Source organism: Homalodisca vitripennis, unplaced genomic scaffold, assembly GCF_021130785.1.
Source record: "Homalodisca vitripennis isolate AUS2020 unplaced genomic scaffold, UT_GWSS_2.1 ScUCBcl_2574;HRSCAF=7481, whole genome shotgun sequence".
Classification (NCBI taxonomy): domain Eukaryota; kingdom Metazoa; phylum Arthropoda; class Insecta; order Hemiptera; family Cicadellidae; genus Homalodisca; species Homalodisca vitripennis.
In genome coordinates this window covers 7,394-34,996 of record NW_025778692.1, presented here as the reverse complement: position 1 = coordinate 34,996, position 27,603 = coordinate 7,394, and the positions used below count along the sequence as shown (strand labels likewise).

Here is a 27,603-nt window from a genome sequence, read left to right as displayed (position 1 = left end):
CGAATTTAAAAATATGTTCAACTAATAATGTAATGTAAGTAACACTTAGTCTATTTCACCCTTAATTTGTGACAGATTACCATAGATTTGGACGCAATATGTCTATGCATACGAGAACATGATGCTGAATAAAACTCCGTTTGGGATTCAGAACTAATCATATCAGACTATTTACTTTGGAAGAAGTATTACATAATATATTATTTAGGTTAGGAATTATAAAGGTTTTATAAACAATGAAGCAAACAAAGTGTAAGGAACCTATTTATTGAAAAATTACTGCATTCTTGAAGTAGAGAGCCGATTGAAGAATACTTTTGGAAGGTAAATCAGTTGGGGAGGCCTAGTAGTATGCTCTGCTGTAGGGATATCCAGAGTAGGCGGCGGCGTTGTAGGGGTAGGCACCGGCAGAGTATCCGTAAGCGGCGTTGTAGGGGTAGGCACCGGCAGAGTATCCGTAGGCGGCGTTGTAGGGGTAGGCACCGGCAGAGTATCCATAGGCAGCGTTGTAGGGGTAGGCACCTATTGAAACGTAACTTCATTCAGTTTAAAGTGAGTACAGGAATTAATCATGATCTCGTAGTAAAGCATGAATTCTTTATAATCCACTTGTCTACTTTTTGTGTTTCATGTTCATATATCATGACACTATATTCACGAAAATCTCAAAGATAATTGAACATAAATTGTTTCCTGCATTATATTTTTTATAAATTGGTAGCACTTTGCTTACTTTAAAAGAAAAATGTATAAAATAAGAATATTTTTTGTTTCAGCAATATAATGTGTATATAGATATACTTTTTTTAAATAAATACTAAAAGAATATTATAATAATTTTGTTAAAATGGGAGAATATGTTATAATTTATAATATAAATACCAATGCCTACAACATATCTGTTTATGCAATCGATAATTTTCTGAATAATTATTGATTGTTTTTACAAATAAATCATTTTTTAAAACATATTTTTAACTAACTAATCATCAGTTCCCTTATCAACTTTAAATACTGCCAAAATGGTTTTATCTGCGGTATGTACAATTTATAAACTATTATGTAGAGTATCATTTAGCTATCATGGTTTCTACTTTGAAAAAAATTCGTTTCAAATTTCGATTTACTAAAAGAAAAAGAATTAAAGTTGTATATAACATTATTTAAAATCCAACCATAATTTAAAATTTAGAAATGAAATTTAAAGTGCGTTTGTAATACTAAACTACACTAAAAGAGTACAATAATGGAAATTCTAGTAAATCAACATTTCACGCAATAATACTAAGTTTCCATCCTGTGGGAAGAACTAGCATAATAAACTTTTATCTCATTGAATAATTGTATTAGGATTAAAGGGAACCGTTATAAATTACATATATTATATATATATATATATATATGTGTGTGTGTGTGTGTGTGTACGTGTATTTATAATACCGTGAATGACCAGTCACTAGTATGAAAGGTACTGACACCTTTCGACCTACCAGAATATTGATATAATGAAATGAGAAGTGTTTGAGATGAAAACACCGTAGTATTCATATTAGGCCTACATTTATAATTTTAAATTCTTAGTCGTACACAAAATTATTATCACAAAGTGTAGGCATTTTATATATTTTAGTGCTTAATTTTAAGGATTTCATGACCCTGTTTTTTTTTTTCAGAAAACTTTTGTTATGAAAGAGACTATTTTTAACTTTTAACTGGAACTTGCATAGGGTTGATGCTGATTTTAAGCAAAAACCTTCACCATGACATGGTTAGATCAGACAATTAAAAAAACGTTAAATTGAAAACTTACATTTAGATTTTTCAGGCAATTTTTGGTGGTCACAAAAATCGTAAGTAATAAGATACCGAAAAATACTATTGTAATCAATTTCAAACTTTGGCAGAATGATGATAAAAATATATGTTTGACGAGCATTTTTAACTGGTTACATCACGTCCAACTCACCATATCCAGAACCATAGTATCCAGAGTAGACCTGCTTCTTGGTCCTGTCAGCAGGGGCGTCCTCAGCCATGGTGGCGGCAACCGCCAGGGCGACGAACAACTGCAAAAAATCAAATTTATTTTAATAATTAAATTGCAATTTTTTATTAGAAAGACCACAATTGAAAAAGTAAGTTATGAAAAATATACCCATACTGCTTTTCAGATTACAAATGAATAGTAAAGTCTTATCAATATTAGCTCTCAACGAATAGTCAAAATAATTTTTTACCCTTGCTGTTTAAAAAAGTTTAGTTTGGCTTAAGATAGTAGCTGATTCATATTTAAAGTAGCACTAAGCGGATTATTCAATATTTACGGTTTGTTATCAAGTTTTCCAGTTTTACTGTTCAACAAAATCTGTGACAAATAGGTATACTTTTTATTTCAATAACTTATGTTAACATTTAAATCTGAATAAAGGAGATGCTACTTAAAAGAATCTTAGTATTTGCCTTAGATTCTAAATGTTATAAATGCTAAGACTGAAACAAGCGTGAGACAGACGAGGTGCTTGTTAATTGAGCCCAGGTAATAATCACACCTACACGCCAAGATGCGCTTAGTAATCAATTACTACTTATCTCGAGTAATCTAGCTCATTAAATGAAGATTATTTGCTGCGGATTAACCTTAACTCATTTTACTTAATTTACTGGAGTTCTAATGGGTTTTAACTACACAGAATACTAATAATGGAAAAGAAATGGAAAGAGGTCTAGAAATGAGTATAGCATATTTGATATGCAAATTTCAAATTAATTACATTACGAGTGCAATTTTGTATTGCAAATAAAACTAGTTTGTTTAAATATTTTATCTATATTTAAATAAAAATGTATTTCCTCTTGCTTATATAATGAGGGATGCACTAATAAACAAAAAACCGTTAAAACTTCTTCGTCTTTTACTTTAATCTCCTGGTCCTACACTAATCATCATACTTTGTATATCATACCAAATTATGTCATGTCTTTAAGACTTGCAATGAAATTATAACGCGTTTTTAATTACCTAATTGCTTTATTACTAATATTTATATTTATCGTTATTTTCTTCGCAGATCAGGAATCAGAATCAGGGCTATGGCCAGGATGCAGCACGATCAATTTTCATTTCCAAATATTATCATACATGTAGAAATATTTATTTAATTTTCAAAATGCTCTATTAAGACTTATTTCCACAGGTTTCATCTGGTTTATTTCCGTCTTTTGATTTATACCATACTAATAAAAAAATTATTCTTATATTGTATTTTTTAATACTTGGCTCTTTTAGTTTTATCATTATAAAACATTTCATGTAAATGTCCGCTTTTGAAATAGCTAATTTAATCAATTACAATCTGGAAAAAACTATTTGTACAGTATATTAAATATAATTGATTGTTTTTGAATAGATGAACGTAGGTTGTGCAGAGAAGATTCAATTTTTTATTTCACGGAACTATAACCGGTTTATAAGATTTTACTATACATTTAGTCTTAAGATTGAAAGGCTAAAATTCAAAAATGTATACTATGTTTATTTTTGGGCCTCTCTCTGTATTTTGTAATTTTTAAGAATTCAATGTAAGCTATTTATCCATGGAATGTATTATGCTAGTCCTTACACATCAGACTTTGTTTTAGTAAAAAAAATTAAATTACATAAGGTTTACACGTATTTGTATACATTATATTTAGTTTTATCGGATGATCTGACTATTGTATCTAAAATGGTTGTATTTATTCCTCTTATATTCAACTTTTTTGAATCTCAATGAATCTCTGAATTGAATCATTGAATCTCTTTATGTGATCCTACACTAAACATTAAGTCGATTCCCTTTTAACAGTTCTTGTGTCATTCATAGGATTATAGAACATTTTAATCATTAAAAACTGAAATAGCAAGAAAATCGTACAGTTAACAGTCGTTATACACAAGAAGTTAATGTTTCCTCTTTTGGATGAATATCCTAATTGACGGCTTTAATAATAAATTGATTATTCGTTAGCGCATTTTCTCGTTTTTTTATTAAAATCTATATATTTTTATCTATGTTATCTAATACTGATTTATGTGGTTATGAATGAATGAAAAGGAACCTTTAGTAAGGTTTACTTCATTTTTTTGAAAAACTAAAAGTTTTCATTCATTATAAAACAAGTTATTTTATAACAATAGTAAGTCTACCTTATCTCACATAAATATTGTTATAGTGTTTGTTTTTGCGGGATTTTTGTGTGCTTGTGTTGTGAAAAAGTAAAAAGCAAATACAAACAAAAGGGCTGAAGTTAATTAATTTAGTAACGTCTAGAGCGCTTTAAAAAATGTTCCGCTTTGGACAATTTGATGTAAAATATGTTGAAGTTAAGATATTTATAATGCAATTTATTATTACTGAAAAAACAAATTAGTTTTTGAAACTTTTGCTGAGACTTACCAGGATCTTGAAGGAAGCCATTGAGAAGATTAGTTCTGCCGGGTAAGAACTGATGAAGAACCCGAAGATTGCACCTGTTATATACTAACTGGAGGAGACCCCCTCCCGCTACAAGGGGCATCCTGACATTTCCGCGGCCTTCAGGAGTCTCCTACTGCTACGCCGCCGACAGGAGTAAAAAGTAAAGGAATTATGTAAAGTGTCAAATAGTCCTGGAAACGCCAAACGGTTAATTTACTAGTTCAGAAAAAGCCACACATCCTGTTGCTTTGTGTTTTTATTACCAGGTATCATATCTAACGATAATGGTTCATCTCGTTTACTTAATGTTATGGTAGCTCCTTCAGGACGTAAGCATCTCTTAGTCTTCTATTTGGACTACAAGTCAACACACTTTTTCTGTACATTATTTTCTGTACGAGTCCCTGTACGAAATCCCTCTATCTCGAACAATGCTATAACCTAACTTTTCTCTGAACCACTGTTGTTTAGAGACCTTAGATTTTTTTTAAACTTTTATCACTAAAACGTTTTCTAGTGGAAATAATTTTATCATCATATAAAATTACTTTCTTCTACAATATAAGTTACATGGTTTTATCAAATCAATACACTCCATCTTTCATAATATCAAGTGTAATAAGGAGGATGGATAAATTTCTCATATTTATTCACCACTAACTTTCTTTTAAATATGTTGGCTTAAAGGATTTTTTAACGGACAGGACTTGACTGGATGAATATTTTTCACTTAATTTAATAATTAACGTTTTCCACTGTTTCTGAGGAATGGTAAATCTATACGTCAGTACTCATTTTAAACAATTTTCTTATGATTAAAGTGTATGTTTTTTATAGGTAATTAAATATAAATAGTATTGACTTTTTATGGTTATAACCATAATGTCTATACATTTTAAACTAATTACTAGCAAGTATTCGCAGAAGTTAAACAAATTCAGGCTGCCCATTAACGTATATGATTGAATTTAAAATAAAAAAGGTTCTTTTGTTCTGTTTAGAATTTTAACCAGTAAACATTTTCAGGACCATACTTTCACACATTTCTTGTTTCTTTTGCGTAATGGTTTCTTAAACTGAAACTTTTGTATGAATGAAATATAACGCACAATTTATGTACTTATTTATTGAGATTTTCTGGTTTAGCTTTAGAAATAATGAGTTTAAAAAATGAGGATCTCTTCGTTTGGATTCTAATAAACTTTTGGATAATATTTCAAACTTCGTGGATAATATTCTCACGTCATGATGATGAGAAATAAGAAGTCACTGTTTATAGCTGGTAGCCTTTATGCTTGTAATTTTTTCGTAAATCTGCTTACTAATCTACTCCAATCTAACATCACCTATCGTAATTTTCAAATCTGTCTTCAATGGTTTACTCCGGGACACTTGGCAACAATATAGAAAGCTCCCTATGGAATGAAAAATTTATACTTTGAATATTTGGAATTTAAACTATAATTTAAAAGTTTTGTTGTTCTCTTAGGACAAGAAGCTTATAAATTGCACTTAGTCCTGTAAGAACCTTTGCGCTACTTCCGGAGTGACAGGACATTCAGGATGGGTAAGGTTAGGGAATAGGGACCTCCCGCCTCCTATCGAGATCCATGAGGAAGAATTAGGACACTACATCTCAAAGTCAGGGGGAGGGCAGCTCTGAAGCACCCTCTCCAGTCAAAGCAGGCAGGGGCTGGCTCACCCTTTTTGAGATTAACAAAAACCTCTGAGGCTAGGGAACAAACACAATATCTCCCACAGTAGACTAGACCTATCGAACTGCCCATGAGCCCCAGAATCTCGACATTTGCGGTTAGTGATGTGCCGATCCTGGACATCCATAAGGTTGCCCAGATTGAAGTGACATCGGCTTTTGCTGTGCCCAGTGGTGGGTTCAACTGGAAGGTATAAACCAACCAGAAGTGATCCCTGCTGGGTGACTTTATAAGGTCACTTCATACCTTAGCAACAACCAGGAAAAGTTCAAAATGTTTCCGTTACGATACAAATAAAATTCACCTTAATATTGAGACTTCCTACTACGTTATTTATATTACTTTTGAGTGGAATGTGATCTCATCAGATTTTGGGACAAAATAAATATCAACTAATATCTCGGGTGCTTACGAAGATCTTAACTACGATTCTTTATGGCAACCGTATATGCGGGTGTTAGGTGAAGGGAGGGTAGATGAAACAGGATGATTTACAGAACTAGTATAGCAGGTGTTACATGGTGGAGATAATTTATCCACGCACCTCAGCGTGGGAGTCGAGATGGCTAAATGCTTGCAGAAACCAGTGAACTTACTACTAGTCTATTCCACTCACTGAACTATTTTCATCTAAATTTTTTATGAAAATATAGAAAAAAATTAGTTGCGTTTTTCATCACTTTAAAAAGTCTGTTAACTACTGTCATAATCCTAACCTGTGTTCCTAGTTCTCCTCAATTCATTATCTTCCCTTATAATTTATGCAGGGCTCTACATTTTTATCAATGTATATTTCCCCAATCGATGCACTTAACACTTACAAAATACTCAGACATGATTAATTATATCATCTTCAGACAAAGATATTGAAAGTGATCGCTTTTACACTCTGTGTAAGGTTTGCTGGCGCTGATTATCATTTGTATTTACGTAACAGTTACTTGATTTTAAGTGTAACAAGCTAAGAAAATATCTGAAAAAAAAATCATTATTTCCATACTTTTCCCCTTTTGATGGCTTCCCATTTCAACACTCAAGGAAACTAGCGCAACTAAAGATTAATTTCTTTCTTCAGGAAAGTTTTTTTATCGATTTTAAGAAAAACCAGGCTGCGTCATTTACAATGTAAATCGGCTGTCAGCTTCTAAACTAACTCAGTTGCCAAAGTAAATATGATTGATTACTGTTCGTTGTCCGAGTATAGCTTTGCTCTTTTACTCTCATATTGATAAGATCTGCTAACTGTCTTGTCTATTAAATTTTAATTAACAAGATAAGGTAAAAACCGAGGATTCGTTGAAAAATTCATCTCCTGCATTGTACGTAATTTTAATTTCATGTACAATATTTCCTTGCAAAGTTGTAACTCATTTTATATACCTCCAAAAGAAGAAGGCAAAAATCATAAATTTAGTAATTCTTAAAATGGAACACATGGAGAGGATCAGCACTAAATGGGAAGTGCCTCAAATAAATTCATAAGATCCTAATTTTGTTTCAAAACAATTTTGTGTAATGCATTCAATAAATAAAATGATAGCGTGGTTTCCATAAGGTTCATTACTACTTTGGGGTGGTATTCATTTCTTCGTCCATTAGACGAGTTTGTTACACAATTTCAAGATGTTGTTCAGTTAGGAATAAACGAAAATAAAAAAATATTTAATTTAGTCATCGGTTTATTTTGACTCTAGGCACCGAAGAGAGACAGCTCAGTAGCACGGCAGTGACAACCAGTTTTGTTTAACTGCTCCGTATTTAATTAACATATTTTGTCGAAGGCAAAGCCGACTACTAGCGTATTTGCATATAAATCTGTCTACACGATGTCACCGCGAAATCTTACGTGTTTAGGAACTGCCTACATACATAACAGTACAAACTTAACGAGGTGGAATCTTACACAAAAACATCTTTACTAAAACCGCTCTTGACTGTATTAAATGTCTACATATAATACATAAGTATTGCATTTCCTATAATAAAATAAAATATGTACAATAATGATTGTAAAACATAAAATTTACTTATCTAATATATAAATTTAATTATGTAATTCTTTTCTATATGTTTTATTTGTTACTAGCTGTTACCCGCGGCTTTCCACGTTCTTATACTTCTTATTAAAAACACTTATGGCTTAACATGATGGAGTCTTATGACATTTCCCATACGAAAATAGGCTTGCATTCTGGTATATATTATTCCACTGTTCGTAGTTAAGATGATCAGAGTTTAACTTAACTCTTATATAATTTATTGTGATATAATTTGCCTAGTTGTGCCAACGAAGAAATAATATACACATAAATAGGACTGGTAAGCCTATTTTAGCCATTAGGTGTCTATCTATGGCTATTTAACCATAGGGCCCCACTGTTGATTTTGCCTTATTCGCAAATCAAAATACTATGCAGCTCTCAGAAATCTACTTCAGTCTACAAACGTCTAACTTGTAGATCTTGTAATCTAATTTCGGTTTAATATGTTTCCAGGGCTATAGCTGTGTTTGCCTTGTTGTTCCGAAGAAGAAAATACACATACAAACGAAATGCTGAAGAGTCTATTGCGGTCTAGGGGAAACACTACCTACTTACGTTATAAGTGCGAAATCCTTGTTACGTTCATGCTAAATTTCAAAATAATTGTTTATGAGGTTTTACGTTATAAAAGTCTTGTTTTTCGGACTCTATCCTGGGAAAAATGGATCTTTTAGGCATGTTAGTGTTCATTTCTCTATTTTTCCATAATCCATTGGTATCAAAATATCCATCCATAATAACATATCAAAATATCAATCAACCAGTTTGGAGTACTCTATGCATAAACATTTACAGCGTTGTTCATTAAGGTTGGGTTTATAGTAGTGTTTAAATACTAGTTACCAATACATTGAATGTTTTTATTTTGTCACTCTTGAGTAAAGGTTATATCTTAATTTATTCTCTGCTATCTGCATTCCGGCCAAGCACTGTATACTTATTATTAAAAAATTCATATTTAAAAAAATATGTTTTTAATTCTCTTTTAAGCCTCAGCTCTTGGCTATGCTAGCTTGTATTTGGTCACTGTGGCTATTATTCCTATCATGATTGGACCTCCCCGGGATTTGAACCCGTGATCTCTCAGTTAGAGAGCCGTGAATTCAGATATTATTGCCACTTTGTCGAACTTCAGCAGAATTTGCCAACAGCTGATTGGTTTTAGTTAAAACTTGGATTAAGAAATATAAACATTAGTATTTATCTCCGAATTCCAAAATCTTTCTCTCCTAAAACTCATTGGACTCCAACAAATATCACAAAAAGAATTAGCCTAATTGGTCCAGCCGTTCTCAACATCAGCGCTTAGCAGCACATTTTGCGACTCATTTTTATTCATCAGATAAGATTAGCAAAACCAAAATCTATAGTAACAGGCCAAACAAATTTAGCTAATTTTTGTATTATTTGTACCCTGCACCTCATAATAATTCGAAAAACCATTAACTTCGAAATTGAAACTGTCTCAGTAGTAGTTTAGATTTGTCACTTTATTCTCACGGGATAAAATAAATCCTTCATTTTAAATAAATGTTTTGTATTCAAACTTATTTTAAACTTTGTATGACAAAATCTTTTTGCACTGGTGGTCACAGTTAGTTTCGTATGACTTTTAAAGTCTAGATAGAATACACTCGTGCCTATTTCGGAATATAACTTAGCACTGCGTGTGATTCTGTTGTAAATATGTAATTATTTGTTACCTATAATATAAAAAATAACATAAAAAATAAATTTAATAAAGCCCACTTATATATCTCAATTTGAACATGGTGGGAAAAACGTAGGTCTGTTTAAAAAAATATTAAAATTTTATTTAGAGCATAACATAAAAACCATCCACTACACTTTCCAGGATTGCAAGGTATTTAAACCATAAACCATAAGTGACAAGTCGATTACAGGCTAATGGCCTTGACCTTTCTTTGACCCCAATCTGGTCATCACATACACTCAGTAACTGCTCTGCCAGGTCGACACGTGACCTAGGGTTCCTGCCGGCTTATATAATCGGATCAAAGTTAATCCAGTATTCCGCATGCGTCTCGCAGTCATATCCGGCTTTATAGCACATGATGCGTTTAAATCTGTGGCAATATAGCCGCTGTGGCAGTTTGCAAGCCGGTAATAAAGTGCATCTCATGTTGCATGATGCATGATGTTGCTCGGAGCTCATCCAGAAATAAAAGATTTTAAGTTATATTGTGTGTAAAGTATGGTAGGCTGAGCTTTAAATGCAGTAATTTAATCCTAATTTAAGATCTACTACCATAACGGTTGTAGTTTTTTTAAATAGACGAAATTGTAAAAGATTGAAATTTCATTATTATTTATGCCTATTTAAGACAAATAGATTTCTTACAAAACCTATTAAAATTATGTTCAGTAAAAGTATACCAGTGCGTCTAATAGTTCCAAAATCTCCATTTAAAGGAATTAATACAATAAACAAAATCCAATTAGCGCAAAATTTCAAGGTTCAGAAAACACGCGCTCTGTAGAATATTAAAAAGACACGGCGTGATTGTAATACAAACTGTGTATAACTGTTGCTAGAAAAACCAATAGTAACAATGTTCAGTTGATAAAGTTTCGTTATAATGCAGTATGCTTCATGTCAATCAACGTTTGCAACAAAAATCGTAACGGACAATTACGCATAAAATAATTAAGGATATTCGTCTTGGTTTAGGTCGATTGTATGGATTGTCTATTGTAATCACCTTCATAACGGAATATTCGAGATATTTTCTCCGATCATGGCCTCCAAGACCAAAAACCACCATAGTCCGAAAATTTGTGTGTATGTGTGTTGGCTTACGCAAAAAAGCGAATTATGAACTCGATAACTCCTTTTAAATTTGAGTAGATCGGTGCTATACGTGATACAGAGGTACTGCATACACGCAGGTTAGATGAGTTCTTTAGCCTGTCTAAACCGTTCAATCGTTTCAACATGGCAGTCATTCACATTTGTGTAAACACTTTATCTTGGCTATTTCCAAAAATATACCCAAATATATGTATATTAAAACATTTAGTTAATTCTTAACAATATTTATGAATTTACTTGTTTATTTCTTTACGGTTTCAAGATTCAAACTAAACTTTGTATAAGACAGTATTTCCATATACCTTGGATGATTGCGTTAACTATTACTAACCAACCAAAGGTTTACAAGATGGTAGTCAGCCATGTGTGCGCAACATTGTTATCTCGTGTATTTCACAGAATAAATATGACTTCACACTTTTCTTAAAATTATCATACAATTTTGAGCATAACTTATCCTTACTTAATTTTATAATAACTCTTAAAAGGTGTATGTTTTTAAGTTTAAAATTGAACCGTTATAATTTAATATCTCTGAAAACTTTTGGGATGAATCAAAACTAAATCAAGTCCACATTGTCTTGCAAGGTATCAGAATTGTGGACTTTCTAAATGTTTGAAAGTGGTACGGTTATATTAGCATGCCGGCATTGACAGGTTGCCCCATCAGAGTTGTGCAAAAATTCAAACATCTGAACTAATAATGCAACAGTTTTATATCTTGCGATGGCGGTCACGTATGAATCTATCTTTCTCCCAAGGTGTTTTTTATTATAAGTTACTAAGACAAAATACTTAATTTTAGTTTCCAAATACAGTAGGGTACTTATTTTAAAACTACTTTATTTTACTCGTTAACATGATTTACAAAACACTCAATCTGTAGTAAAGGAATCTTGTGTCGAGTAGCAGAAAGGTTTGATACGAATCATCGCCCACTTAGACGCAGAAAACCTTGAACCTCTCTTAGTATGAGTGATCATTTGAGAACCTTTTCATTATAGTACTGATGGAGCGTACAGGATAATAATTACACGTCCACGTGAAGCTAGAAGCCTCTTGGAAGCCGTAATTATTTTGGTTACTAATCGTCTTCAAATCGGGTCCCTGTAGCTATAAACTGGTTTGCATAACTTGTGGTCAAAACTTGTCAGGTTTTTTTTACTATTTAGCAGCACGGTCAGTGACTTTAGGAAGCAGTGGTTAATTGCGTCCTAATTGCTTGGGTTAAAAGAGCAGAATGTCTTCTGTGACTATGCCTTATTTTAATTAAGTACTAAATTTTATTAGGAAATCCTTGCGAAATACGCAGTTCTTTGTTTAAAGACGAGATTTTTAACTCTGTGATTATCTCGCAGAACTAAAATCACTTAATCACGCACTGAATTGAAACTATTCTTAGTCATTATAATACAAGACATTACAAGTCTGTCCGACTTACAACGCGAAAAACGTAACAAATGTCCCACTAATTATATTCATGACATGTCTTAAGATTTTGATACACGTTTGTACAATCTACCATATTTGCTTAAACGAGCTCGTTGAAAGGAGATTTTCTCAATTCTCGTACTAAATTAAACAATTTAAATGGAAAAGATTGTGGTACAAATGTATGTTGTACGCCATGTTCATGTGAGTTTACTTATTCTTCGCAGTTCTATGAAGACGTCATTATCAATCCTCTGATAATTGCCGACCACTTACTAGGATATTTTCTCCTCCGAAGTTTACCTCTAGTCTGCACTTGATGATATAACTTAAGGAGCGGCTCATCCCCTTGTAAGCCTTATTCTATCTGTCCTCGCGGTTTATTATGTCTAGCTCAGATCCATACTAAGACGTTTGTTAGCGCTCGGCCTTCGCCTTTCCGTGTGTATGTATATACACACGGAAAGACACCGGAAAGATAAATTCGGGTTTACGATAATTGCAGAATTGGAAGATTGTAAAGTACACGTACCGAACAGATTTTTGGATGTTTTGGATGAAAAAAGGATTCAAGAATTGAATAAAAATGATTAATTACAATTGATTATTACTGGAAAGAAGACAATAAAAGATAAAAAATGTGTTACAATAAACTTTGTGGAATAAAGATTTTTCATTACGAAGATTTTCATTAAAACAGCTGAATAAATTAGAAGCAAACAGTTATTGATTTACAGATTCATTTATGGTACATTAAACAGTATTTTACATCTATATATATCTTTATATATATATTTCTTGTGTGCGTGTGTATGGTCCTAAACTCCTCCTAAACGGGTGGACCGATTTTAATGAAACTTTTTGTGTGTCTTCAGTTGGATCCGAGAATGGTTTAGATTCATAATTCGGTCAAGTTTTAATAGTTTATTTAATTAATTTTTTAATAATAAATTGTTGTTGATGGAGGAGTGTTTGACATTGGATCCGCCAGACTGCGCCACGAACGACACGTAATACAAAGTTAACTGATACTTAACAGCTGTGAATATTTTCAGCTGAAGTTCATCAAAAGAGGCAGAAACATTTGTTCACATTTAAAATTTAGAAAGTTAATATTTTAAAATTTGTAAAGTGCTTGATCAGTAGTGTAATGCAGATTGCAAAGATGAAGTTTCACCAATTGTTCTACGTAAAACATTATAGGCCTAATATTACAACACAGCCATAATGTTTTTCTATTTTAATTCCAGGTTTTCCCGACATTTTGTGCTGCTATCAAATTTGTGTGTTGTTTTGTAACATTCTGTAATTTATTGTGTGAGTGCTAATTGTTATAATACATTAATAGAGATTGAAGATGTTTAAAGTGCATAAAAAACTATACTTATTTATTAAAGTTATTGAACTCATTTTGCACATTGAAGTGAGTATATTGGTCGCATACCTCAAATAACCTAAGTAGCATACAAATCAAAAGGTTGTGTTTCTATGTGTGAATATTGTTAACAGTTTAGATAATCAAGTTTTAAACTAATTGGATTTAAAATAATTTGTTGTAATTTACATTTTTTAATCTGCAGTCAGAATTGGTCACATAAGTTCAAATTAAGTAGCATACAAATCACATGTGTGAATAACTACTTATTGTTAATAGTGTAGGAATTGGTTTTAAATTAAATTCAGTTGGCCAGTTCCGACATTATACTGTAATTTTAAATGGGTACGGTCCAATAAGCGGACCCGGTTTTTTATATCAAAGAATATAATCATCGATACCTAATATTCGCATATCGAATCATAGACTATCAATCGATATAAAAGTAATAACAATCATATGTTTAAATTAAAATGTGAATTTAATGATAACAAATAATAAATGAACATAACCAAAATCAGGGAAACTCATAACTTTAACTAAATGAAACAGAACGAAAACGTTTTTACTAAAGTTTGTGTCCACCATTACCTTCTTTTTTTTGCATCTGAAGACGACCATGTTAGCTCCTCTGACAGTTACATTTGTTACCTTTCCACAAATATCACATAATGGATTCTTAGGTACTAACCCAACATCCTGAAGCCATAAAAAACATATTTTATCGTCTTTTAAAGCAATTTCGTGAAGCTTCCTAAGATTGACGGCCATTTTAATACACAATGTTACGTGAAATTTAAAATATTACCTTAATTTGTATTATTTGAAAGTGTTTACAGCTGTTCATATAGATTATTTAAGTTGTTAAAAATAATTCATCAGTATCGATTGATTATATCGATGGTTTATGATTAAGTAATATCGTTTGCCAATTTCGATATAAAAAACCGGGTCCGCTTATTGGACCCTACCCTTTTAAATTACTAATTTTATAACAAGTATATTTTTTTTAATTTACAACTTAATTTATCGTAATGCTATTGAATGTACAATATTTTTTGTTAATCCTTCAGGAGTGTACATAAACAAATAAGATGGTTTTCCAATAGGGCTGAAGTATAATAAGTGGCCTCCATCACAATCGAATTATTGATATTTCTGAATAGCCTATCCAAACTACTATCCGAATTGGATTATAGTTATTTAAAGGCTGAAGTATAATAAGCAGCCACCATCACAATAGAATTATTGATATTTCTGAATAGCCTATCCAAACTACTGAATTTCATTATAGTTATTTATTCGGTCAAATTTAATTAAATTTTTAATTATAAATTGTTGATGTTGGAGTGTTTTATATTGGATCCGACAGACTGTGCTACGACACGTAATACAAAGTGAACTGATACTTAACAGCTGTGAATATTTTCAGCTGAAGTTCACCAAAGAGGCAGAAACATTTGTTTACATTTAGATTACGTTATTATGAAGTGCTTGATCAGTAGTCTAATGCAGATTGCAAAGTTAAATTTTCACCAGTTGCTCTATGTAAACATTATAATATTACAACACAGCCATACGTTTAATCAATTATAGTCTTGAAAGCATAGAGTAAGCATAAACATATAAAAATAACACCACTTCTTATTTCAATATATTCTGTACTCACTTTGGAGGATAGAGATTATCCAGATATAAAATTGGAAGTTTTAGCTTTTAAGTGAAACTCTTAGTAAATTATTAAGTGTTGATCTTGGAAGAATGCGCTACGATCGGAGTTTCAAATGTTTTTCTATTTTAATTCCAGGTTTTCCCGACAGTTTGTGCTGCTATCAATGTGTGTGTGTTGTTTTGTAAGGTTCATGTTTCAAAAGTATATACGGCAAATAACATTAAAATATAATAGAATAAAGTTATAAAAAGTGTACTACGTGGCCGCGTTATAAGTTTATAAAGGCCAGCCAACAGGCAAAAGGAAGGAAATAAAACATTGTGTAATTATTGTGTGAGTGCTAAAATTGTAATAGTACATTAATAGAGATTATTGGTCGCATTACCTCAAATAACCTAAGTAGCATACAAATCAAAAGGTTGTGTTTCTATGTGTGAATAACTATTGTTGACATTTTAGATAATCAAGTTTTAAACTAATGGATTTCAAATAATTTGTTGTAATTTACATTTTTAATCTGCAGTCAAAATTGGTCAGATAAGTTCAAATTAAGTAGCATACAAATCACATGTGTGAATAACTATTGTTAATAGTGTAGGAATTGGTTTTAAATTAAATTCTGTTGGCCAGTTCTGATACTATACTGTAATTTTAAATAACTATAATGAAATTCGGTAGTTTAGATTAGGCTAATCAGGAATATCAATAGAGGTTATCCAGATATAAAATTGGAAGTTTTAGTAAAATACACTTTTAACTGAAATTGGTAAATATTAATTGTGCAGTGATTGATCAGTTAATTTTTGGTTTATAAATAAATTGTTTTTTATCTTGGTATGTTTTAAATTGGATCCAGCAGAATGCGCTACGATCGCAGTTTCAAATGTTTTTCTATTTTAATTCCAGGTTTTCCCGACAGTTTGTGCTGCTATCAAATTTGTGTGTTGTTTTGTATCATCGTGTAATTATTGTGTGAGTGCTAATTGTAATATTAAATTAATAGAGAATCACATGTGTCCATAACTATTGTTAATAATGTAGGAATTGGTTTTAAATTAAATTCTGTTGGCCAGTTCTGATACTATACTGTAATTTTAAATATCTATAATGAAATTCAGTAGTTTAGATAGGCTAATCAGAAATATCAATAATTTGAATGTGATGGTGGCCACGTATTGTACTTCAGACCTATAGGGAATACTTATTTAGTATATTAGATATATATATATATATATATATATATATATATATATATATATATATATATATATATATACTTCAGCCTTTAAATAACTATAATCTAATTCGGATCATCATTTTAGTAGTTTAGATAGGCTATTCAGAAATATCAATTCGATTAAGATGGTGGCCGCTTATTATACTTCTCCCTTTAAATAACTATAATCTAATTTGGATCGTCATTTTAGTACTTTAGATAGGCTATTCAGATATATCAATAATTCGATTGTGATGGTGGCCACTTATTGTACTTCAGACCTATAGGGAATAATTATTTAGTTTATTAGATAAATTAAATTCTGTTGCCCAGTTCCGATACTATACTGTAATTTTAAATAATTATAATGTAATTCGGTAATTTAGATAGATTAATCAGAAATATCAATAATTTGATTGTGATGGTGGCCACTTATTGTACTTCAGACCTATAGGGAATACTTCTTTAGTATTTTAGATACTGTAGTCTATGTTGTTATACATTTTTATCTAGAAGTTACTTAATTAAAATTACATATTGAATAAGTTACTCATATTCATTGTGTACTATTATACATAATTTTATTTTTACAGAAAAAATGCCATGTCTTCGTGGTAGAGGACGAATAGTTATTCAATCATGTGATTTATATGCTACTTAATTTGAACTTATGTGACCAAACTGTTAACAATAGTTATTCACACATAGAAAAACAACCTTTTGATTTGTATGTTACTTAGGTTATGCGACCAATATACTCACTTCGTTCAATAAATTTTCAAAAATTAGTTCAATAACTTCAATGAATGACTATAGTTTTTTATGTACTTTCAAACATCTTCAATCTCTATTAATGTATTATTACAATTAGCACTCACACAATAATTACACAATGTTACAAAGCAACACACATATTTTATAGCAGCACAAAACTGTCAGGAAAACCTGGAATTAAAAATAGAAAACATTTGAAACTGTGATCGTAGCGCATTCTGCTGGATACAATGTAAAACATTCCAAGATGGTCCACCCAATTAGGAGGAGTTCAGCTCCATACACACGCCACACAAGAAATATAAAGATAATAAAATTCGGTAGTTTAGATAGGCTAATTAGAAATATCAATAATTTGATTGCGATGTTGGCCGCTTATTATAATTCAGCCTTTTAAATAACTATAATCTAATTCAGTTTGTCATTTTAGTAGTTTAGATAGGCTATTCAGAAATATCTATAATTCGATTGTGATGGTGGCCACTTATTATACTTCAGCCCTATACGGAATACTTATTTAGTATTTTAGATCAATTAAATTCTGTTGGCCAGTTCCGATACTATACTGTAATTTTAATTAACTATAATTAAATTCTTATAACGTGTACAGGACAACGTCTGTCGGGTCTGCTAGTATATATATATATATATATATATATACTTAATATAGATACAGAAACCCCATATATATATATACTTATATATATTAGTTCTTTTATTAAACCTCGTTTTTTGCTCCGAAACTTTGACAATCGCCTAGTTATAAGAGAGGCTAGTTACTTTCCGGAAGCGAAGATAATCAATTCGTTCCACCTTGGCGGTGGCTGAAATGGAAAAAATAACGAAAATGGTATATTTTTGGAGTTCTAAAAGCAATTCAGAGTAAAGACTACCCTCTATAAGAAGCTTATAATGGTAATTCAGTTTATTTCATCAGAAGGGAGAGGGGCCACGAGTGTATCAAGTTGAATTTTGCCAAAATTTATCACCGACTTTTTTGGTCTCCTGTGGATGTTATTTCAGAGCAGAGCTCCAAGTTTGTCTAAGTTTGAGAGCTAACTGGTCAGTTCTCTTGCTCTGATCTTCGCTTGTTTCTTGCGTCAACATTGAGTCTTATAAACAACTCTAGAATTAAGTGGGAGTAGACAATGTTTTGCGAATGGACATGTTTTCAATCCCGGCATGTGACCAAAACTTTGCAAAACTTTTTGACAATCATGCGTTGTAAACTTTGAAATGTGTTCTATAAAAGCAAATGGTGACAACATTCTACGGATTGTGTGATTCTTTCATGCAATATTTTAGAAAGGATTATGTTTGTTTAAACCATAAAAAAAGTCATTACATTTAAAAGAATAATAAAGATAAATATAATTCATTTATCTCTTATTGGTATAAAATATATTTTAATTTATAAAAGAGGAGTTATTACAGTTTTTAAAGGAGAGTCTCAGACTACAGAAACAAGCTTATTTTGTTTTGGGCGAAAAATAAAACGTATAGATCTATATTCATATATTCAATTATCTGGAATTAAATTAGATTTAATACATTTGAAACTTAAATTAATTATATTGCAAGAAAACGTAAATAAATTATATCAGGTGATTCCTTTTTGATACCTTTTCCATTTCAACCTCCACTAACGCTAACTTGGCTAATGATCAATGTCATCTATTATTGGATTTCTCTATTGATTAAAAGAAAAAAGCAAGTTCTTTGCCTGTGTACATTGAAAAATTGGCTCTAGGCTCTTGGGTGTAGCCGTAGAGTAAGATACAGTGGAAATTCTAGTTTCTAGATTATCTAGGCCCATCTAGGATTTGAGATTCTTAATAAATATCGAAGATAAGAAAACTACTCTACTCCTCTCCTTCCTAATATTTATGAGAAAGAATAAGATAATATTCAAATTTGTTTTCGCTTTTTTTCTCTTCCAACGTAATAAAAATGTGATAAAAGGATTATTGACTAAAACAGGTTGTTAGATCGAAAAAAGGTAGGAAGAGTTGTTATAAGAAGCTCTCCCAGATTAAAAATATATTTTTATCATATTAAGTGGTGAAATCGTTAGTCGGTTGGGATGTTTTAAAATTCATAGTATCTCTTTAAGGTAATTTTTATGGATACAGGCAAAGTATAAAATATTTTTTGCTACTCTGAAATAAAAACGACTGTAGATTTTTCATACTTATTTACACGTAGTTCAGATGTTATATTTTCAAGGATGTGATGTTTTTTATTTATGCCCAAATTGTATTTCATTATAAAAAACACACCTATCTTATATTTACTTATATTCAATATATATATAAAACTTACATACATACTGTAAAAATTTCAAATATTGTCCAGCCGTATTTATTTTGGGTCTAATTACTAAATTGCCTGAATTTCCTACTTTAAAAAGCATTAATTATTTTCACGTGGAGTGAAATTTTATTCTACTACCTCTATATTTGGAGATGTTGTCTAAAAGAGCAATGAGTTCAGGGCAGAAATGTATTTCCAATCCAAAATCGATAAAAACAACTTCTAGTACTCCTTTTCTCATCGAAAGCAACCGGTAGCAATAAATATAACATTTCTCTTTTACCAGTAGTTTGTGTATTTATGCTAGAAATATAAGTATCGTTTTTTGTACCATGGGTTACTATTGTACTGTCGATGCATTATTATACTTTTAAGATGTGTCTCTTTTGCTGTTTAATAAAAATTAAAATTCCCAAAAATTCCTAGACGAAATCATATATAGGCTACTCGTATTAAAATATAATCTTTGAACCAAACGTATTAGTATAATTATCTCTTACAACAAATACCATTCTCATTAGTATTTACGTTTATTTTCTCATTAATATGTTTTATACTACAATTTTAAATTAAATACACAATTTGATCTGTTGTTTTAAATTTTGTTCGTCAAAAATTTTTTCTTGATATATTATTCAAAAATCATTTGAAAACCTCATACAGCAAGTACATGATACAAACTTAAAAAAAGATTGTAGAGAGTATTTAATAAACATATTTTCAAAACACAATCCCATTCATGTTCGAAAAAGTCATTGCTGTCATAGTTTTGCTCTGTATAGTTAAATCACTACCAATATCTAGCTTCAAGTATTTAAAAGTGTATCTTAGTTTTTTTATGTTTGCCCTTAATAAGGGCAACATAATTGGGCATTACCACAATGAAAACTTTCCACTCTAGAATATCAAAACCAGACTTGGCATTAAAGAATGACGGCCATTTATAGATTCCATTTTTAACCAGGCACAATCATTGACAATTTTGATTATCCATATTTGTATTTTTTAGTTACAGTTATAAATAGTTAACTTCATCATAAACAGGTGGTGACGTGTTTATATAGATTTAAAACAGCAGGTGTAGGATTTTAAAAGAAACATCACATTATTAGGGACAGTTGGGCTTTATTTTGAACACTATTGGAAATTTTATTAGGAACATGGAGCAAATCTTTTGAAATAGATAGAAGGTTTAAAGAGTTCAGTAGCTGAAGAGGTTTAGTAGTAGGCTCTGCCGTAGGGGTAAGCACCGTACGAGTAAGGGTAGGCAGCAGAGTAAGCGGCGTTGTAGGGGTAGGCGGCAGAGTATCCGTAAGCAGCATTGTAGGGGTAGGCAGCGGAGTAAGCGGCAGAGTAGGGGTAGGCACCGGAGTAAGCGGCAGAGTAGGGGTAGGCACCAGAGTAGGCGGCGTTGTAGGGGTAAGCTGCAACAAAAATACACAAATATTAAATAGACATACAGATCAATTCTAAACTTTTTTTTACATCTAATAGTTAAAAGTTACCATAGAAAATATCTCCCTCATATAGCTCGATGCTTATAAATTATTCACTCATTATCTACATCATATAAATGAAGAGAAGAATTTTGCATTTTGACGTGACAACGTCTTAAATTAGGTTGCGGCTCGGAGTCACTCATGAAAAAGTGTAACGCCCGGTAACGTTACGATGCCCGTCCAGTGGGTCCGCCGCACGGGATCCGCACGGGATTAAAGCAGATAACTGTGGGTCCGCCGCACGGGATAAAGCAGATAACTATGTTTATTCGTGAAAATGTGGAGTGCTTAGATTCGTCATTTACAACAACTACAACAATAAAGGTAAATAATTGTACACTGATATTTCATTATCGTAAAACTATGATTGATTGATTAATTGTTAGATTGACACAAAAGTTGAGAAACTGAGTTTTATAGGTTATGACATACTATTGACAAATGTTGATAGTGTTAAGTAAATTATTAGTTTAAATCACTCTGCAATCAATCGTAATTCAGTCTATTGAGAAGAAACAGCGCGTATTGCTAGTCAAAACATTTAAAATAACAAATTATAACCCTCTAACCTGTCATAACAGTGCGACCAAACAAACGAACTAAACCGACCAATCACCACGCGCGGAGTTAGAATTTAAACTGTGTTTAGCAAGAATTTCAAATTCCAATTTTAGTAAATGTTTTTATTCAACTTTACCATTTACAATAACAAATTTTAATTAATTTCAAATTATGTACAATGTTTTAGTAAACAAAATATATTTCTATAGTTAAAATTTGTTGCAATTCTTATTTTCATTCAATTCCTTGTTCCTATTGTGCAATTTAATAATATTCATATCAATAAATATTCTACCGAGAAAAAGACGTTGTCACGTAAAATCTTCGCCCGTAAAACCGACTTTACAGGCAACCATAATTTTTTTTACCCTTTTGTTATTTTATCGTTTTTGCTATCCCTTATAATTAGCGTGGCCACTCCTAGTCGCCCATAGTGTCAGCACTTAGGGAGCTCCAAACCACTCCAACAGTTATCTTCCACAGTAAGACTAGAACTACCACTCTCCTCTCTTTTAACACAATATCTCGACATTTGCGGTTAGTGATGTGGTTATCCTGTGGTTATCAATAGGGCTATACACATGGAAGTGATGCATGAGTTTTGCTATACCCTATGTAATTTCAACTGGAAGTCACAAGCTATCCAGAAATGAAATCTCTTATTTGGCTTGAGTCAAAGTTTAGCTGAAAGGGTAGCTACTCTTCGTATATTAGTTTAAATCAATGATTTGTAAATAGTTTTTCATATATAACACTCAACTATAATCATACTCTTTTTATACTATTGGACGTACTACTGAAAATATAAATTATGTACAATGTTTTAGTAAAACAAAATATATTTCTATAATTAAAATTTGTGCAATTCTTATTTTCATTCAATTCCTTGTTCCTATTGTGCAATTTAATAATATTCATATCAATAAATATTCTACCGAGAAAAAGACGTTGTCACGTAAAATCTTCGCCCGTTAAAACCGACTTTACAGGCAACCATAATTTTTTTCAAAGAGTTTGAAATGAAGAGACTAATTAATCGTATATTTTTATGTCTCTAATGCCAACAAGAGTTGAGGTTAAACTTAATTTAAAAAAAAGGCAAGGACAGTTAGTTAATAAAGCGTACAGGTATCTGGGCTGAAAGGTAACTCGATTATCACTATGCACTGGCAGAGCAACACTGTCATAGAAATAATTATAATAATAATGAATATTTATTTTAATTAATGAAGCATTTAATTTACACAATTAGAAACCAACAATACTACGTTTGCAAAAAACTTTTGATTTAAAATGTAGATTTTAAAATCCAAAACTGTATCATATCGTTATAGCTCATAATTTATTTATTTATTTTTTATCATAATTTATTAGATCCATATTAAAATTTGCTCTTTATAACTAATCCAAAGACATTAATATTGACATGGCTTATTAGTCTGCTCATAATATAATGAGAATTGTTTATATGGCAAAAAAATAGTATGTTAGTCACATAATATTTTTCTTTTCAGAACATTTATTAAAATAGAAATTTTTGTACAATTAGCACAATAATATACTAGTGTTATAATAATAACTAAATAAAGTTTTTTATATTCTATTTAAGCTATGGAAATATTGTTTTAAATTCATAGGGTATGATGTCATTTACAAACTACAAACGTGTTATTTTGTAATCAGTGAGTATCAATAAACAACTGCGATATTGTCCAATGTTATCTCTACCATCGTATTAATTACTGTTTGTTTACAATTACCGCAGTTGCATCCAAATGAATTCGTAAATATGAACGAACCTTGTGAATCCGACTAATACGTTCATTATCTATCTTGTAAAGGTTATTGAACAAATTAATTCGTGCATAATTTTTTAGTAAAAATACGTGTTATTATTTCACATGATACCATTTCATATGATTGTACTCAATAACTTATTTGTACAAATTCTTAGTTCACAAATTTATTTACTCCAGGATTTGTTTCGTTGGCATAATGGTTGTCAATAACAACAATATAAACCTTTTCAATAACGCTCAGCCAAATCCCATGGAGTGGCATTACCATCATCAAACTCGATGTTGTCTTTAAGGAAAATTGCAAGACTATAGGCCAGTTCGTTATCGATTACTTGGGGACAGACAGGACACGTATGAAATTTGTCTACCTCCTCTAGTGATAGTCTTTGCTTACGCTCATCTAATAATAATCACGAAAAAGTGTCCTGAATGTATAAGAAACCTAGTTAGTTCTACGCATTACAGCTACTAATATTAGCCATAGATTGGCCATGCACAATGGCAAAGAATTCTCTTGATTTATTCATTGTTGAACTATAAATATTAAGTATTTCATATCGTATTGTTTCTAATTTTTTTTAATAGATTCTTGAACTTTTAATTGAATAAATTAATAGCACACTTTATAATACGAAGTTCAAGTAAATTGTGTTGTATATCAACCTTGTATAACATTGAACATCCACGCGAGGCTTACAAATGTTATAGTTTTTTACTGTGGATCGCGTATATAAGTAATAGTGAAAACACACATTTTTTTATTATTCAATATTTAATCTCCCTCCCTCCAATGTAATAGAAATAAATATTCATCTATATTTTTATTGCGTAATTAAACACTTTAATCTTCACTTAGTTTGTTGTTCCTTAAAAACGGGAAGAAATATTTTACTAACGATATCCTTAACTATTTTTGTGTTCTAAGTTATTTGTATAAGGTTGGAATTGATTACCCTAAACATCTATTTTGTAAACTGTACGTAATAGTCTAGCTTTTTAAACGTGAGAAATATTTAAGTCCTCTCTAACTCCATTAATTGCTACAAAGCAAACAAGCAGTTATGTGAAAAAATATGGATTTTTTCAAAAATATAAAGTATTCATATTATAAATTTGTTATAGATTTCTTATGATTTAATTATGATTTTTCAAACAAAATTATATTTCTAACAAATATCTACTTATGAGTATCGCTGTGAAAGAACTCTGGAAAACTACCTGTAAGAAAATAAATTTTGCAATCTTTGGTAAACTTGGATTTTTTATCTTAAAATTCCATACTAGACTGATAAAGAGAGATTACCTCCATAGCCAGAGCCGTAGTAGCCTGAGTAGATCTGCTTCTTGGGGCGTTCAACTGAGTTGTCCTCGGCCGCGACAGCAGCGACAGCCAGAGCGACGAACAACTGAGGAAACGTATCACACAATAAATAACTTTTAAATAAACTTTATCATAAATTTTTTTTGGTGCAGTGTTGAGAGCTGAGGTTATTCATCTAAAATAGTTTTATCATTAGAAGTCTTTGTTCCATTATACAGAGTGAGTTTTTATGTCCTGGCACACCTGGATATAATTTAAACGGCCCGAGATATCTATGTGAAACCTTGACCCTACCTATTATAACATATTTTTTTAATTTGTCAAGTTGTTGAAAAATTCCCCGCCCCCTTTTCTTAAGGGGGTAAATGGGGGCAACTAAACATTTTCAAATACAAACCCCTATCTTGTGACACCTCATTTTAAAGGGAATAAAAAAAAGAATCCAATAATGGAAACTAGAGTTCCTTTACGTTTATTTTAACATATTTTATGACAAATTTATAATTGAGTAAAGTGGGGGGTAAAGGAGGGCAACTAAACATTTTCAAATACAAACCCCTATCGTGTGACCCCTCATTTTAAAGGGAATAAAAAAATAAATCCAATAATGCAACCTAGAGGTTCTCTACGTTTATTTTAACAGATTTTATGACAAATTTACAATAATAAAATCAGTAACTGTTTTATCCTGTTTATCGTAACATGAGTCAACACTAACGCAAATTCTAAAAAACAGTTACCCGTTTTAATGTAGCAGGTGTTCAAACTGTTCACCTTCGGCTGTTTTACAGTGTGCTAGACGTGTGTAAAAACTTGAGACATGACAGGGGTTTGTATTTGATAATGTTTAGTTGTCCCCCTTTACTCAATTGTAAATTTGTCATAAAATCTGTTAAAATAAACGTAGAGACCTCTAGTTTGCATTATTGGATTTATTTTTTTATTCCCTTTGAAATGAGGGGTCACATGATAGGGGTTTGTATTTGAAAATGTTTAGTTGCCCCCCTTTTAACCCCCTTAAGAAAAGGGGGGGGGGAATTTTCAACAACTTGACAAATTAAAAAAAAATATGTTATAATAGGTATGGTCAAGGTTTCACATAGATATCTCGGGCCGTTTTAAATTATATCCAGGTGTGCCAGGACATAAAACTCACTCTGTATACGTATTTATATGTTGTATAAAGCGAACGTTAACAATGTATTGATGAATACCAAAAACGTTTTAAATACCTTAGTAACAACGTTATTTTGATATCATTGAGTATTCTAAAACTGACATTTTTTTTGTTAAGATACTAAGTCACTAATTCATTTGACCTTAATTGAATACAATATCAAGACGATCATAACTTGCAAGTTAAGACAAAACCTTAGTGATTTGTTTACTTTTTAAGTTGAATACTAGAGTTGAATTATTACTTTTTAAGAAATGACTCCTTAAGAAATGAGAAGTTATTTTCAAAATTGTATTCAATCTCAAATCAATAACTTTTATATTACAATGATAAATACATCACGTTTTCTTTATTAAGCATTCATAGCTCAGGTATTTTTAATCTGTTATGATTTTGACTACAAAATGAAGACGATGCATTTTAAGGCAAAACCGTAGTAGTGAACTGTTTACTTTTTTTTTAATGATTTAATGAGGGATTTTGAGAAGTTATGTTCAAAATTTTAGTCAATCTCAAATCAATAACCTTTATATTACAATGATAAAAACATCACGTTTTCTTTATTAAGCATTCATAGCTCAGGTATTAATCTGTTATTACTTTGACTACAAAATCAAGACGATGCATTTTAAGACAAAACCGTAGTGAAATGTTTAATGTTTTTTAATGATTTAATGACGGATTTTGAGAAGTTATGTTCAAAATTTTAGTCAACCTCAAATTGATAATGTTTGTGTACCACTAATATATCACATTTTTCTGTATTAATAAATTATTGCTATGACATTTGAAATCTCTTACAAATGAAATACAAAGTTTACAATAATTTTAATTCCGTTAATTAAAAAATTCAATACGTTAAAACAATTATAGAAGCTCAGTTTTCTTTGTAATTATTTCTGTTTAAACTATTAGCTCATACATTTTCTCAAGATAACTTTATTGTCTAAATATCTCCATGTCAAATAATATATAATGTCTAAAAATATTTCGATTTTAAATCTGAAAAAAATTGTTGTAATTTTTCAAAATACTTCTTTCTTATTTATGCTCTAAAATTAAATTTTTTATGAAAAAATCCATGCTACATACCAGGATCTTGAAGGAAGCCATGAGGAAGATTAGTTCTGCCGGTTAAGAACTGATGAGGATCCTTTAGATCGTACCAGTTATATACTTGTGTGGAGGAGACCCCCTCCCGCTCCTGGGACATCCTGACATTTCTGTGGCCTTCAGGAGATTCTTGCCGGCGACAGAAAAACTTAACCAGATGCCGAATTGATAGTATCGAATTGTCGACAACCTACGAGAAACGGGTCTGTTAATGAGCTTATAGACACGTATCGCCCCGGCGGCCGGGTGATTGATGTCAGCGGAACTTCTTAACATGAGAAGACTTTTAGTGACAATATGATTTG

The 27,603-nt window shown here is 31.1% G+C and overlaps 2 protein-coding genes across 2 annotated transcripts; both read right to left on the bottom strand.

Moving 5' to 3' along the window:
• Positions 1 to 251: 251 nt before the first annotated feature.
• Positions 252 to 4,545, bottom strand: LOC124372128 (keratin-associated protein 19-2-like). Its single transcript, XM_046830494.1, has 3 exons — positions 4,437 to 4,545; positions 1,967 to 2,066; positions 252 to 522 (listed from the first exon to the last, which is right to left on the bottom strand). The coding sequence occupies exons 1-3, from the start codon at positions 4,455 to 4,457 to the stop codon at positions 344 to 346; spliced, it is 300 nt and encodes a 99-aa protein (XP_046686450.1). The 5' UTR covers positions 4,458 to 4,545; the 3' UTR covers positions 252 to 343.
• A 16,391-nt stretch (positions 4,546 to 20,936) lies between these two features.
• LOC124372127 (prisilkin-39-like) lies at positions 20,937 to 27,386 on the bottom strand. The gene is made up of 3 exons (XM_046830493.1): positions 27,278 to 27,386; positions 24,991 to 25,093; positions 20,937 to 21,252 (listed from the first exon to the last, which is right to left on the bottom strand). The coding sequence occupies exons 1-3, from the start codon at positions 27,296 to 27,298 to the stop codon at positions 21,047 to 21,049; spliced, it is 330 nt and encodes a 109-aa protein (XP_046686449.1). The 5' UTR covers positions 27,299 to 27,386; the 3' UTR covers positions 20,937 to 21,046.
• Between the last annotated feature and the right edge of the window lie 217 nt (positions 27,387 to 27,603).